Genomic DNA, 15,089 nt, shown 5'->3' on the forward strand with positions numbered 1-15,089 from the left:
ATCAGAACAGAGGTCAGATAAGGACAAGAGAGATATAAACTGTCATGAATGGACCAGGGTTCTCACTATAGCCTTTGTTTTTATACATTTTTCTGCAAGATTATGAACATTTAATTAATGTAATCCAACACACGGAGGTCAAGACTCTCATATCAAGAGGGCAATTTTTGTCCAGCATGTCCTTTGAAAAAGCTAATTTAGTTTTATGATAAATAAATAAATACATTCACTATGTTTTGATTGGTGTATTTGTCTTATAGATTTAAAGCCAATTGTTGACACTTTGTTTATGAAATGTCAGTCTAAAATGTTACTTCTGACAAGAAGCATGGATGGCCTGCCAGGTAAAAATAGATAACAACCATGGCCTGCTCTCTCGACGAAGGTACGTTTTAACCGTTTGATTTTTAGTTCTAATTGAAACAAAAAAACAAACAGAAACGGGTAATTTTTTTGTTTTTCAATTTAGTTTTTCAATGTTGTCTTTGCCTAGACAGTGCAGTGCGTGTTTGCACAAAAATACATTGAATATATGGCTACACGCAAAACATACAGAAGACTGTGTGTGTGTGTGTGTGTGTGTGTGTGTGTGTGTGTGTGTGTGTGTGTGTGTGTGTGTGTGTGTGTGTGTGTGTGTGTGTGTGTGTGTGTGTGTGTGTGTGTGTGTGTGTGTGTGTGTGTGTGTGTGTGTGTGTGTGTGTGTGTGTAGGTGTAGGTGTGTAGCTGTGTGTGTGCGCTAAGGTGCAGGTCAGAACCATTCAATACACTTGAATCAGGAGGTTAAAGACCCTGAAGTGGTTCGAAAGGTGTGGGGAAATCAGAATGAATGACTGGATCAGCACAGTTGTGGCATGTCTGTCTGGATCCTTAGAGCACAAGCTATTTGCTCCATCTGATAGATTTCCCACACCTTCTCAGTCCATACATTGTGTGTTGGGGGGTCAGGCTTTAACCACTTCATTGAAATACATTTAATTGCTGCTGTAAGGAGATATTTCTTAGCCCTTCTGGTATCACACCTAGTATTGCCACCTTAGCATCCTTTGTGACATTTTGATGGAATTCTACATTAAGGGCCTCAAACACTTCATCCCAGAAATGTCTTAGTTTAGGACACGTCCAAAACACATGGGTATTGTTGCCCACTTGTGCACCACAACTTCTCCAACATCTATCTGAGTTTGTCGGGCTCATTTGAGCTACTATTTCTGGTGTTCTGAAAAACCTTGTAATTACCTTCCATTTGAATTCCCTCTATACACTTTAGGCAGTGACTATTCAGTCATTTTTTTAACTTATCTGCCTTCCTCTTTTTCTCATAGTTTGGTGCTTTTTTATGAGTTAGGTCTTGACAACTTGTAAGTGTTATTTGTTACACACTAAGCAAGAGGAAATGTTAAAAAGAATACTGATTTATTACATTCTATTTTACATTTTATGAGTTTGTGTGAATGTTTTGTTCTCAATGTGTATGACTTGACAGGCACTAAGCTCTTGTTCTTACTGCACATATCCAAGCTCAATCTGGTGCTTCGTTTCCTGTAAAGAAACCTGTTGCATCAAAATCTGCCTGGCAACTGACGACATAACAACTGTGGCTTCTCTAAATCAACAGCGTTTGTCTAACTAGATGTACTGTACTGTAGTGTGTGCTGTAAGTACCTACAGTATAACATACCCCAACCAGATGAACTCACACATTATATTATTTAGGTGTTATGGTACTATAGCTTTGACAATATTTTGTGTAATTAAGAAAATGTGACGTTGGTTTTCAATTGAAACAATTAATCTGAGAAATGTATTTGCCAGTCTCCTGTGAGCTTCATGTTAAAGATAATTGAAAATACTAAAAAATACAAAAGCACTATCAACAATAAGTGATATTATCTCGTTTTTAAAGTATTATAACTTATTCCTCCTGGGTTCCAGCCCATTGAAAATGTCCACTGTAGTGGACATTTTGTTAACATGCATCTCCTTTTACTCTTTTGAGCTCTATCCCTGATGTGCTGTACAGAGGACATCCTGGGCTTTCCAGTGAGATGTCATTGGTTAAAATGGCATGCTGGGAAGTTCCTCTTTCTTTTCATCCAAAATGGCTGGCATATCAAAGACAACATTTTATAGAAGCAGGAGAAGTCAAATATTGTTGAATAATTGTAAATTGTACCACGAAAATCATATATGTTCTTGTTTATTAACATGTGAGGAACTATATAATTAGTTCTGAAAGCAATTAAAGAATTCAAGTTTTCAAATAATAGCCCTTTTATAAATGTCCATTCTAGAGGACGTCAGGACCGTCTTCATGGACTTTATGACTCAATATTGTTGCAGGAGACGGAACTGAAGCAGACATTTTCTGTACCAGATAGTTCAGGGAGATTAAGATGTTGAGCTCTCAGGTGATGAGAGAGGTGAGGCTTTCACACCTGGGATAGAAGAGGGTCAAGAAGAAGGGGGGGGAAGATGCAGGAGGCTCCATGAGCTCACAGATAGATACATAGAGACAGATAGGGACGAGCTGGAAAGACATGGCCCTCTGTGGGCCAAGAGTAGCACGTATGTCTTATTGTTGTTTTTATTTTAAGTTGAGCCATGGAAAATGAGAATTGTCTCAGGAATGCAAGCTTTGTTTCTATGAGCAGGTCAAGTGGAGACCACATCCATAAAACTAGTCCAGATGACCCTACAGCCCGTGCTGACTGGAGTCAATGAGGTACTTTTCCCTACATTGACTACAAAGTCTTTGAAGATCTGGAAAGATTCACCAAAAAACAGGCTAGTTTTGTATTGACCAAATAAACAGCAATGTTCAGATCAATGACTTATTCATGTTTTAAATAAAGGTGAATGTATTATTGTATTAATATCACTCTATAACCATAATACGTTACATAGTCTGTTAATTTTGGCTGTCTTTTCAAACTAATATGGTCCCGACGTCCTCTACAGTGGACAGACTGTAACATTTTAAAATAAAATAAAATAAAAAAGTCTAAATTGCAAGATGTTTTTTTAACCCTAAATAGGTAGGAAATCACAAAAGGAGGATATATTGTAAAACACCATAGCAGAAATCTCACCACAGGTTTATTTGCAAGTATCATGAGAAGAGGTTTGGCACACTCTGCGTGTTTGTGCTCACTTGATGACGAGCAAAAGAACAAACAAATTCTGTTGTGAGTAGGTGATGGGTTTACCTTTTTTCTTCCACAGTTTAATATAGCAAGAGAATCTATTTTTTAAAACTACAAAAAAGACTTACCTAACATTGAAGAAGTATGTGGTTGAAACTTAAAGAGGATATTACGCACATGTCAACCTGTTTCCGCTGAAAGCTGAAAATGTCTTGCTTGTATTTACAAAAGCATTTCAATACGTAACATTCTGTATTATTTTTCAGGAATCGTCCACATGAAATTCATCAGAAAGCAATATATCAGATAAAGGGAATCAATGCACAACATGACTGAGTTGACCAACAGTCTTTATTTGGATCTGAGTGTTGTAAAGTATTAGTACAATTATTATTTTAGAGGTTGCATGGTTAGAATAAACTGCAAAATGCATTACATAACCTTGTACGTATCAACATACAAAATACCTCCGTTACACACCATAAAGAACACTGGATGACAACATGCACTTGCAAAGTTCAGCTTCTTATGTAGCTAAATAAATGGTTCTACGCAGCATTTTCATACATACACTACATTTATTGATCCCGAATCAAGAATGCAACACACTCTTGGAGACAAAGTTGGGTCATTCATTTCCAAAATCAGATGTCAACTATTCCAAGATACTTTTGAAAAAAAGATGTTGAAATATTGACAAAATAGGTTGATTTGGGTCAAACTCAGAACATCCCCTTCCTGTAGCGGTGGATCAGCTCGGATACATCCTCCTTACACACCTTTATCCAGCCATCCTCCCGCATGTGGTACACTAGAAAAACACACACAAAACACAGATGAGCCTCGCATATACATGGTGCCACCAGTTTACCCTAATCAAGTTCTCACAGCTTTATACGAAACATCTAAGGACTATGCAATATGCACGTCTTTTCTCATTCATAATTCTTCTGTGTGCATGATGTGCTTTATTGTAATTGGTATCAGTAGAGACAAAACAGGAATTATGGGGAGAAAGAGAGATAGGGAACAACATTAGTTATAGGTATACACTGTTATTTGACACGTCATTCTTGTTGGCAGTGTTCATTAATTTGATTTCTCGTACGTTTTGTGCAAATTAACACTTTTAACATGAGTGTACAGATGTGGTTGTGTGAGAGCGTTCAAATGTCCGTTCTTGTTTATTTTATTGTATTGATTGCTTTGTGTTGCTTGGATTTATTTAGTTTCTGTCTTTCATGTTTTTGTGTCCCTGGATCCGCTTGAAAACTAAATTATGAAACTCTCACATCCTTAAATGAATAATGAAATTATTACCACAAAACAATGGTTGAGGATTATGTCATATTCTTTGAATATTTGGGATGATGAAAAGTCAAAGGATCACAAAATTGTTTAAAATCATCCTGAGGGGGGCATGAATGCATGCACTGAATTTCATGGTAATCCCTCCAAAAAATGTTGGAATATTGAACTCAAACACAAAATGTCAACCTCATGGTGATGCTAGAGGGAAGGTCTAGGGATCAAGCAAATGCGTATGAACATTCCATTCAATAGTTGTTAAGATTTCTGACTGGAGTAACAAACAAGAACAAATTGACAGAGGTACAAGATATACTTTAAGTTAAATATAGTTTACTCACTGTTGACAAACCCTCCAGAGTAGGCGTCCCTGTGCGTAGCGTGAGCAATGCCCCGGCGGCCCAGTTCATATGCCTCCTCCACCGTCATGTCCTCGCGGTAACCGCTGTCCACCACACCATAGGCGAAACTGCTGCCACAGCCGGTAGAGAACATACAGCCGGACAGACGGGTCGCGTTATCGTCCACATAGTACAGCCCAGGACCCTGCAGTGTACAGTCATCACATGGTCTGTGGGAAGGTTCACTTCACATACAGGTCAATTATTGAGCTTCACCATTAGTGATATACAAATAATAAAAAGAAGACATTACAGTTTAATTTAAGAGGTTTGAGCTGCAGGCCAGTTGATGGTTTCTGTCCATATGGTTCCTTGGATGCGTCATATTGAAGTGTAATACATATTTGAATATGTTGTCCTTTTATGTGTTGGATCCCCATGTGATATGTTGTGATTTCTGCATGCATACAAACATTCGACTTAAAACAGTCTAGTATCATTATAAGTCAATACAACAAATGATGATGCTTTCATATGACAGGCATCTAAAAATAAACGGGGAACATCCAAATTGAGCATCCTGTCTCTACAATCTCCTTGCTTTTACTGCAACCCAAAACATCACACACCTCTCCTACCACAGTGAGAACTTCTCTATAATCTAAACAGATTATAATGGTTGCATTGCTGGTTGTGACACACACACACACACACACACACACACACACACACACACACACACACACACACACACACACACACACACACACACACACACACACACACACACTGCTAACCTCTTTGTCCCATCCGCAGATCATGCTTCCCATAGAGAGGCCCATGCCTCTGTAACCCACCATCATGTTAGACAGCAGCTTGGAGGCAGCAGCCACTGAGATCCTGTGGTTGTTCCTCAGCCTGTACAGCCTGGAAGAAGAAAGAAAACAAGGTACCAATCAATTACCAAGAAAATCAATTCACAAATTACAGTAATCAGTCACACAGGTGGGTCAGATTGGACTGCATTTGTGGCTTTCAAGAAATGAACTTGAGACACCTTTATTTTATTTAGGTAGAAGTGTTCTATGAATGTTTTTGTTATAATTGTATTTGTAATAAAATGACAATTACTTATAACACGCATGTATTTACAAGGACCTCAAGTCAAGGACCCTATTGCTTTGAGGTTGAGTTCCTGACAACTGCCCTTCTTTTTGTGACTGAATAAAGACAAACTAAATCGGAGAGATTACTCCTGTATATTTCTTCGTGATTCATCAGATATTACTCAACTATGAACACAACTTTGTGACACCTAGAATACAAGCATATACAGAACTAGAACATTATATGGAAAAAGGGACTGAGAAACCATGGTACAAATATTCAAAACTCTGCATGACGGACCTGCATTCTTTGGCCAGGAGTCTCTCCCAGTACTGGCAGTCTGCAGCGCTGCCCGACATGGTGCCCAGCAGGTACGGGTTGATCTCTATCACCTTGTTGACATCATTGGATGCTGCAGAGAAAGGAAAGGAGACATTTACAGAACCGACGTAGCCCAGTGAAGCAGCAGTTTGGTTACCCTTGTTGTCTCATCTACATTTTGTGACCTAATGGTCCATATCTTTTATATTCAAAAGCTCCTCACCTTATTAAAACCCTCGGGATTTGAGTTGATGAGAATCTTTTGATATGTTATTTATTAATAACAATAATACATTTGATTTATATAGCACACTTTAAAGACAACGTCGTCTCAAGGTGCTTCACAAAGCTATAAGAAAAAATAAGTGAAAATATATCTAAAGGAGAATATTGGATAAAATATGGCAATAGAAAAAAAATAGAAATAAAAGGTTAAGAGCATAAAAGGTTTAAAAATAAATAAATAAAGTAAAGGACAGTCAGTAAAATGCGGTGTGGAACAGGTGGGTCGTGAGGCAATTCCTAAAAACTGAGAGTGATGACTATTATTGGATTGTGACTGATTGGATCATATCACCTTGATTTAATTGAAACACAGGAGCTGATAGATTGTCAGACTGTGAGGAATGACAGTTTTATAATCCACCTTCCACATTCCAGTTTTTTGTGCAGTTTCATTTTGTTTTCAACATTCTCCAGGTTCAGACATGCATTTACCTAAGTAGCGGCCAGCAGAGGCTCTGGAGTCCACAGCCACGATGACTCCATGTTTGAACTTGAAGGCCAGGGTGGTCGTACCGTGGTTCAGGTCTATACACACACCCCCTTCACGGTCGCAGGACTTGAGAAAAACTGATGGCTGAAGTAAAACCAAAAGAAAGGTGTCAGTGGGACTGTATCTGCGTCTGTAAGATAATATTAGTCAATTATCCACCAGAACTAAATATAATTTGACAATACCTCGAAATAGTTAAGCAAATGCATGATATTACATTTCACAAAACGCAGATACTGAAAACCACAGACGCGTAAAATAACTTGATCCACAGGGCGTCTGACGCGTCATGCTTGGGGCAGATGTACCCGTAAGATTCAGTATATTAGAGCTTTTCTACAACTAAGTGAAACTATACTTACGTCTACTCCCACAGGTACAGCGAATTCCTGAGTTTTGGTCCCGAAATTGTAGTGGTTGGTTCGGTCTACGAGATGCGTCTGTCCAGATGGAAGAATCTGTGCACGAAGTTCAGCGTAATGCTTAAAACCAGTTACTTGGAAAAGAGCCATTATGTATTAAAGATGATAAACTAATTCTGTTTTTTGGTTTCTGTAGTTTTCAAAAGGACAAATGCGACTGGCAAAGCGTCAATGATAATTTCCTCGTTCTGTGCGTGACAAAGAATTCGAAAGTGAAAGGGTTTTAAGACTTATTTTGTTCATGTCCTCTGAAAAGACCATGCAGAATTCCTCAATTTATACTAATAGTAATAATACATATATAAAGGTTGTTTTAGCAACACAAACGTTAATTGATCAAAATAAACCCCAAACTCCGAAATATTTATTTTAAAATAACAAAATGTGTCTCAAAAACGTATAAACCAATCAGAAAGCATTATATGTGTTTCATCATCAGTTACTAAGCGGAAAAGCATCCTTCAGGTGTAGGAAAGCCAGCACAGATATATTTCGACTTGTGTTTGCATTATTTTATAAAAAATACACAATCTAAATCAGGTTAATGACACAGTTTGACATGTATTTTAACAAATTGTGCATTAGCCTATAAACTCTTACTGGGTATGTTATCAAAAGTGTATGGAAGAGGATTAGGGTCATTATTAACTTTTTTGAGATCTGACCAAAAGGAGATTAAAGTCAGAATTCTGTGATTAAAGCCCTAATCCTCTTCTGGTGGCTGCTGTTAAGAGCATCAGCAAATAATTTCAAAACATGACAAGATATGAAGCAACACAGGTCACAAAGAATTTAATTTAAGATGTTTTTATTTAATCCTATACACATATACATGTCTCAGTCTTCTCAATATGGCTTTGTAGACTCTTTTAATGAAGCCCTGCAGTATACTGAACGATTCCATATCGCAGTGAATCATAGCAACAGAGTAAAGAATATATGATGACAATGTAAATCAAATGATCTGAGATGTTTTATTTCTTTTATTTAACATGTAGTGAATAACAATGACATGAAATTAAAGCCTTTTTAATTTTACTACTAAATGTTATGATTGCGCTGTGAGGCTCAGACTGTTTCCATCTGCTGCACGCTCTCCTGTACCACCTCCAGCTTTAAGGGGACTACTTTCTCCGTCAGAACCGGAGTGGTGCCTGGACGATATCTGTATTTCATGTTCCTAGGAGAGAGGAGGAGAGAGATATATGATTGAAGCTTTAATCATCACACTCCAAACTATTGTTTTGCTCGTAGTAGAGTAGTAAGTTGTTAAATAATTTAAAAACTGAACATTACATGTGAGTCGCAAGCAAAAACACACACAATAGATAATGAAAAATCACACTGCCAGGAACAGACTCAACATATGTTGTACTGTCCGAGAAGGAAATCTGATTTGACATGGTTAAACCTAAAATCTTCTTGAAAGTCGTACTGGCCTACCTGCTGTCTTTGTACTCTGACTCCTGGTAGGGTCGGATGTAGTCCACTCCTTCTCTGGTGATGACACAGATGTCGATGTTGTTTCCTGAGGCGAGGTCATTCATGATGCCCGCATGGATGGCAACACGCACCAGCTCCTTCGCCGCATCCAGCTGAGAGTTTAGAGAAATTATGGGGAAATTAGACAACCAGACACATAGAACACGAAGGAGAAGACACGGGCTTTCAACAGTGAGGAGAATTCATTTATTTTTCTTACATTTTCTCAACCGTGTGCATATAATAGAGGCTGATTTGGCCTACACCACTGCAGATACTCAATGAAATATTCCCTAAGATCCCCTTTAAGATTGTTTTGTGATTATATTTAAACGATCCCGACTAATAATCGTCACAATATGTAATATGTGGTTTACCTCCATGTCCTGTTGGTACCTGTCCTCTAGAATACCAAGAGCAGCCAAATCACCAGATCCTGCGTGGAAATCAAGTGAAATCAGATAAACAGATTAGATGAAAAGGTAACAAATAACTGAAGAACTTTCAAATATATAATGTAGTTACGAAAAGTAAGTTATAGAATGAAATTATCATAATCTCCAACACTTTTGTATGAAATAAAGCACTTTTTGATCCAGATTTGATAGTCTCTTCTTCTTCGAGTCCGTAGCAATCTCAGATGTCGTTCTGCCAGTATCGGGCACAGGCCACAGCTGATGGGGTAGGTTCTGCCAGGTCTTCTGGACTGCACCGGGGGGCATCGGCACATTCCAGTAGGTGGGACATTGTCTGCACTGATCCACAGCTGCACGTGTCTTCTGTGGTGTAGTTCCACACTTTCATCAGTGTGTTGCACCTCCCCTGTTCCACACGCAGTCTATTAAGTGACTTCCAGGTTGTCCAGCCAAGGTCGTGGCCACTAGCGAGGCTTTCCGTTGGTGTGATTCCTCTGTCCAGCCATTCAAGAGCTCGTGTGTCTTTGCCATTCATCTTCCCAGATGTTGGTCCTTGCTGCTTGTTTGGTTGTCTGGAGGGGCAGGGCTGTCTGCGCAAAACTGGCTCTGGATTGGAGCCTGCGTGGGGGTGCTACGTGGCCAAGCAAGGGGTGTCTGATGTCTGTCTCCTGTGTTCTCCGTTCATCTTGAGCGATACCTAGTCGTCTGATGTGCGGGGGAGAGATGCCGGCTAGCGCATAGAGGCACGGGACAGGTGTTGATAGTTAATAAATCTATACAAACTATTGTATTTGTCATTTTCCCCTTTTGTCTTGTTGATTTAATAACAATTTCATACATCAAACTACACATTAGCAACCTAAGAAGAGCATCAACAAATCTCCACCGGCAAGAAATCCTAAGAAAAGGTGACAAGGTGATTTATAATGCTGCCAAAACTTGTTGAATAGAGTTATGTCACTTACCCATTGCAAGGTAAGGCACCTTATTAACACTCCCATATGGCCCCACTGTGTACAGATGGTTCCCAGTGCAATCTACTCCTCCCAGTATCAGACTGGCACCGATTTGGCCATGGTACCTTAGGAGCACAGAGATGGAAACATACAAGGACTGATGAACACCATGTGTCATTCACACATCTCTAAATACCAGTATATGTGTGTGTGTGTGTGCGTGTGTGTGTGTGTGTGTGTGTGTGTGTGTGTGTGTGTGTGTGTGTGTGTGTGTGTGTATGTGTGTGTGTGTGTGTGTGTGTGTGTGTGTGTGTGTGTGTGTGTGTGTGTGTGTGTGTGTGTGTGTGTGTGTGTGTGTGTGTGTGTGTGCGTGGAACACCAACCTGTACAACATATCCTGTAGTATGTTGACCGCCATGACGAGACGAGGGTTCCTCCCGCTGGTCTGAGAGAAGATGGTAAGGTTGGAGGAGAGAAGCTCTGTGGTCTTCTCTGTATCTGCGGCTGTACCTGCTCCGCAACAACTATGGAGAGAAGAATAATTAGCATTGAGAAGATTGAGAGGGAAATAATAGATACAAGAAAAAAAGGGAAAAGTAGAATAAAGGATTATTTTTCAAGCCCCTATTTTGCCTAAAGGTTCATAGAATCCACCATACAAAAAACATTCCGCAGTAGCCTCAATAGACCACAATGCAATGCAACAACACCTTGCAGCTTGAGCAATCTGTCATGGATAGAGTGTTAAGCTCTCTTTTGCATTTTTCACCATTGGACTGTGTACTTTCTAGCCGTAACTGATTTTACGTGGCAAAACATAATACTTATTACAAGATCACTGTAGGGCATTCTGGGATATATAGGGAGTAAAGAAGGGAGTTAATGTGCAACACACCAAACAAGAGTAACCTTTTTCTGCAAAACAGAGCCTTACTATATGTTAGGAGCAATGTAATGGATCTTTGAACACATCTTGTCGGCCACCACTTCACCGGATGTAGCCCTGGTGTCTGCTCCCAGCACCACGCCATCCTGCACCAACACAAATGGGGATACAACGTTTATTATTCAAACTATATTTAAACAAAATAATGCAGTTGTCTCATGCAATTAAACTTTTTCTACATGTTTGGTTTTGGGGGAATGAATAACAATGTTAATAGTTATATGTATTGCAACTGTACTAAAGTAAATGTCTTGGTGCATTAATATTCAGTAAATGCAGTTTACACATATTTGTATAGTCACCTTGAACACCACTCCTGCTATGGTGGTGCCTGTTTTCATAGGTTTAGGTGTTTGTCCACCATCATAAAGACCCTCTAAGGCAGCATTCCTAGGGAGATGGAGGGATGAGTGTTATGGAGGGGATCAACTGATGAATATACGTTATAATTATAATCACCGTGAAAAATAATTACTACACTGCTTTATGAACTAAACTGATAAACAAGAAGGAAAAAGTTACTTTCACTTTTGATCCCGGTGCTCGGCGTAACCGACAGTTTAATGTGTTACTTTCTGTAAAGATACAGTCAGCAGCTCAAAATACATAAATAAGAGACTCATACCTTGCTGCGTTGTCGAAATTAAACCCAGGTAAAGGGGTTTCGAGGACATTTGATAGCGCCATACTGGATACTGGACTGCGGCTTCTCTGCGCGTCTCAGCTCGCCTGAGGTCGCTGTTCTGAGCGTCACCTCTCCTCTTCTCTTTCGATTTTGGAGTGAAAATGGAGAAACACTGCACGAACTCTCAAGTCAAAGGAGTCAGCACAGGGGTGAGTAAATCTGGACCACTTGTATCTTTTTCTATATAAGAATACCAAAGCCTATTGTGCGTAAAATGATCGTTATTGTTTTCACGAATAAACAGGTGATGTTAAACCTGAATAGTAACCAAACACGATGTTAAGTGAAATCGAGTGGACACTTCATGAGTTTTATTATCAGTTATTGAATACTTGTCATCTTTAAACGTGTTTATTCTATACATTTCTGCAAAATCAACAAGTAGCGTTTCACGTTTACTTATATATATCCCCGAAAACAATTCATTCGCAGAACTCCAAATCCCAGAGTTCATAGCCTTGTGCAGTGAAACCACTAGAACAAGGAAGTGTGTGATGCTCTATAACTCAGTATTGTGTGTGTGTGTGTGTGTGTGTGTGTGTGTGTGTGTGTGTGTGTGTGTGTGTGTGTGTGTGTGTGTGTGTGTGTGTGTGTGTGTGTGTGTGTGTGTGTGAGACATATTTGGCTTAATATAAACGTCTTCAATGTTGAATAATGACAAATTATCTACCTGTCCCCTCAGACCACCATCCTGGCTGCCACCTTTAATGGAGGGGTTGTGATTTGCTCAGATTCCAGGGCTTCCATTGGAGGGTGAGGATGTTGTGACCATAAAATACCCTTAAAGTTGCATTTACTTTAAAACACATTCATACAGAATGAAAGGGGGACAGCTTAATACCATGTATGATAAAGATACACAGTGGATACACAAAGCCAAGCTGTGCACACAAGTAGGATCGTGTGTGGTACACACATCTTTAAATATGTGTTGTACAGATCCATTAATGCAGAATAAAGTTACAATGTGTTTCATTTTGTAAGTACAAAAGGCCAAGTTTTTCATACCAGTTTCAAAACAACGCGCAGTGTTTCAAATTTCGAAATCAACCCAAGCTTCGGTATTTTTCAAGTCATGGCTTCATTTGCAGATTAAAATGTGTTTACATATTATGACAACTTCTCAAGACCTGCATGTTACACCTTTCCAGAAATAAACGACATTTAATTTTATCTTAAAGACTTCTTAAACATTGTTATCGTACATGTTCTTTCTGTGCTACTTTAAACTTCTCCTCCTCAACTCAGAGTGAATTATTGTCCTTTTTACTTCATTACATTTTATTTGTCTCTCTTTAGAGAATATGTTTCCTCTAAGACCATCAACAAGGTGATTCAGGTTCATGACCGGATCTTCTGCTGCATGGCTGGCTCACTGGCAGACGCTCAGGCCGTCATCAAGGCTGCTAAGTATAACTTGTCATTCCACAGGTGCGTGCCACACACACACAACAAATTAAAACATGGACACACATCATAAAACAGGCTCATCGTCACATTTCTACATTGGATTGAAAAAATATATTATTGATACCACAGGATATTTTGGGAGAAAGACAATCATACCAAGATGTGTGCACACAAACTCCCAATCGTACTCCAACACACCTACACACATACAATAAACACTTTTCTCACTTAACAATAACTCCATAATCGAAGAAATAACATTCAATATTCAAAGTGTTTTAAACTTTAAACAGCACATAGTTTAACATTTGGCCAACCCTAATCTTTGTTGACCCCCCTTATCCACAGTGTCCAGATGGAGAACCCTCCTCTGGTAATAGCAGCAGCATCGGTGCTGAAAGAACTGTGTTACCACAACAAAGACGAGCTGCAGGCCGGTTTCATCACAGCAGGCTGGGATAAGAAGAATGGACCACAGGTGGGGGGTGGTTGTGAAGACAGTCAAACATCAGTGATGTAACAGGAGCTCCACCTTGCAGCATATAGCAACATTACTGATATTCTCCTTCCTTCTCCAGGTGTACGTCGTGTCTCTAGGGGGGATGTTAATCCCTCAGCTGGTTACCATCGGTGGCTCCGGCAGCACTTACATCTACGGCTACGTTGACGCTAAATACAAACCCAACATGAGCAGAGAGGAATGCCTACAGTTTGCCACTAATGGTACTGTTTCACTTCTAAATACGTTTATAAAAGTAGGTCAGGAGGTTATATCAGGATTAGAAATGTTTAACAGGGAAATAGTGTTGTGAGTTCATTAAAATGTATGTTTGCTTTAATTGAGGTTATAAAAGTACGACACATTGCACAGAGATTGCTCAGTTTTCTAATTACCTTAGTATGTATATTTAAACTGAAGCAACCTTTATTCACTGGAAATATTCCAGAGTTTAGTTTAGAGGAAATGTTTGTTAAATATTCAAGACTATGCAGTGTTTCATAATACTGCCCTTTATGAGAACAAGGCTTATGTTTGCACTTGAGGAAAGGAGTTCAATGAAATCTATTTGTAAGTTCAATTAAAATGTGTTTGTAGTTGTGAGTTGGTGTACAAATGTTACAAACTGAATATGTTGGTTCTTAAACTTGACTTTTATTTCACCCACTTTTTGTTCCCGCCCTTTCTTCCTCCCTCTCTCCCTGTGCACACAGCTCTTGCTCTGGCCATGGGCAGAGACAACGTCAGCGGAGGCGTGGCTCACCTGGTGGTGGTCACTGAAACTGGGGTGGAGCATGTGGTTGTTCCTGGAAACAAGCTTCCCAAGTTCCATGATGAGTGACGGCCTCTGAACAACCAATGAAATTACATTTTTGTTTTGTTTGTAGCTTAATGGAGTAATTATTTTAAATCCATAATTTCATTAGTAGCCTACTATGTATAGGACTGGGATTTAGACAGTGTGTCGGTGTATGACTTGTTTATACAAAATGTATACAAAGCTACACAATTCCACTTAACTCTAAACATGTTAATTCCATTATAGACATCTCAATTATAAATAAGGTTATACATGTCTTCTCTGTGTTGAAACCAAATGTTTTGTGTAGGGTGGTTGTAGCCTACTTGAAGAAATATGTGAAATGAGAATAAATAAATAACACACCTTACAAATTGCATTGTTCTTCATCTCTCTGTCTTTGAGTTGTGTGCTTCAAATGTTATAGTTATGTAAACTAAAAGTAGTCGTAATTCAACTGCATGTTACATCTAAAAACA

The 15,089-nt window shown here is 39.1% G+C and overlaps 3 protein-coding genes across 3 annotated transcripts; 1 reads left to right on the plus strand and 2 right to left on the minus strand.

Moving 5' to 3' along the window:
- Window positions 1–3,476: 3,476 nt before the first annotated feature.
- psmb8a (proteasome 20S subunit beta 8A) lies at window positions 3,477–7,658 on the minus strand. Its single transcript, XM_034094830.2, has 6 exons — window positions 7,358–7,658; window positions 6,938–7,079; window positions 6,200–6,311; window positions 5,590–5,719; window positions 4,793–4,997; window positions 3,477–3,954 (listed from the first exon to the last, which is right to left on the minus strand). The coding sequence occupies exons 1-6, from the start codon at window positions 7,505–7,507 to the stop codon at window positions 3,866–3,868; spliced, it is 828 nt and encodes a 275-aa protein (XP_033950721.1). The 5' UTR covers window positions 7,508–7,658; the 3' UTR covers window positions 3,477–3,865.
- A 550-nt stretch (window positions 7,659–8,208) lies between these two features.
- On the minus strand, window positions 8,209–11,988 carry psmb13a (proteasome 20S subunit beta 13a). The gene is made up of 8 exons (XM_034094360.2): window positions 11,843–11,988; window positions 11,520–11,607; window positions 11,206–11,303; window positions 10,655–10,795; window positions 10,281–10,396; window positions 9,277–9,335; window positions 8,861–9,012; window positions 8,209–8,597 (listed from the first exon to the last, which is right to left on the minus strand). The coding sequence occupies exons 1-8, from the start codon at window positions 11,902–11,904 to the stop codon at window positions 8,486–8,488; spliced, it is 828 nt and encodes a 275-aa protein (XP_033950251.1). The 5' UTR covers window positions 11,905–11,988; the 3' UTR covers window positions 8,209–8,485.
- psmb12 (proteasome 20S subunit beta 12) lies at window positions 11,934–14,987 on the plus strand. Its single transcript, XM_034094361.1, has 6 exons — window positions 11,934–12,051; window positions 12,585–12,655; window positions 13,202–13,333; window positions 13,661–13,790; window positions 13,891–14,035; window positions 14,525–14,987. The coding sequence occupies exons 1-6, from the start codon at window positions 12,004–12,006 to the stop codon at window positions 14,650–14,652; spliced, it is 654 nt and encodes a 217-aa protein (XP_033950252.1). The 5' UTR covers window positions 11,934–12,003; the 3' UTR covers window positions 14,653–14,987.
- The last annotated feature ends 102 nt before the right edge of the window (window positions 14,988–15,089 follow it).

The sequence above is a fragment of the Pseudochaenichthys georgianus genome, chromosome 11, assembly GCF_902827115.2.
Source record: "Pseudochaenichthys georgianus chromosome 11, fPseGeo1.2, whole genome shotgun sequence".
Taxonomy (NCBI): Eukaryota; Metazoa; Chordata; class Actinopteri; order Perciformes; family Channichthyidae; genus Pseudochaenichthys; species Pseudochaenichthys georgianus.

Bases quoted from the DNA above. Each gene is read 5' to 3' on its own strand.
- psmb8a (XM_034094830.2), bottom strand. From the start codon at position 7,507: ATGGCTCTTTTCCAAGTAACTGGTTTTAAGCATTACGCTGAACTTCGT. The intron at 5,720-6,199 runs GTCCGTCATGCA...TTCTTCTTCCAG, and splicing joins CTCCTGGCCAAAGAATGCAG to GCTGTACAGGCTGAGGAACA. The intron at 4,998-5,589 runs GTTAGCAGTGTG...TGTACACTGCAG, and splicing joins TCTGCGGATGGGACAAAGAG to GGTCCTGGGCTGTACTATGT.
- psmb13a (XM_034094360.2), bottom strand. From the start codon at position 11,904: ATGGCGCTATCAAATGTCCTCGAAACCCCTTTACCTGGGTTTAATTTC. The intron at 10,397-10,654 runs GTTGGTGTTCCA...TGTGCTCCTAAG, and splicing joins CTACAGGATATGTTGTACAG to GTACCATGGCCAAATCGGTG. The intron at 8,598-8,860 runs GTAGGCCAGTAC...CCTCTCTCCTAG, and splicing joins TCAGAGTACAAAGACAGCAG to GAACATGAAATACAGATATC.
- psmb12 (XM_034094361.1), top strand. From the start codon at position 12,004: ATGGAGAAACACTGCACGAACTCTCAAGTCAAAGGAGTCAGCACAGGG. The intron at 12,052-12,584 runs GTGAGTAAATCT...CTGTCCCCTCAG, and splicing joins TCAAAGGAGTCAGCACAGGG to ACCACCATCCTGGCTGCCAC. The intron at 13,791-13,890 runs GTGGGGGGTGGT...TTCCTTCTCCAG, and splicing joins ATAAGAAGAATGGACCACAG to GTGTACGTCGTGTCTCTAGG.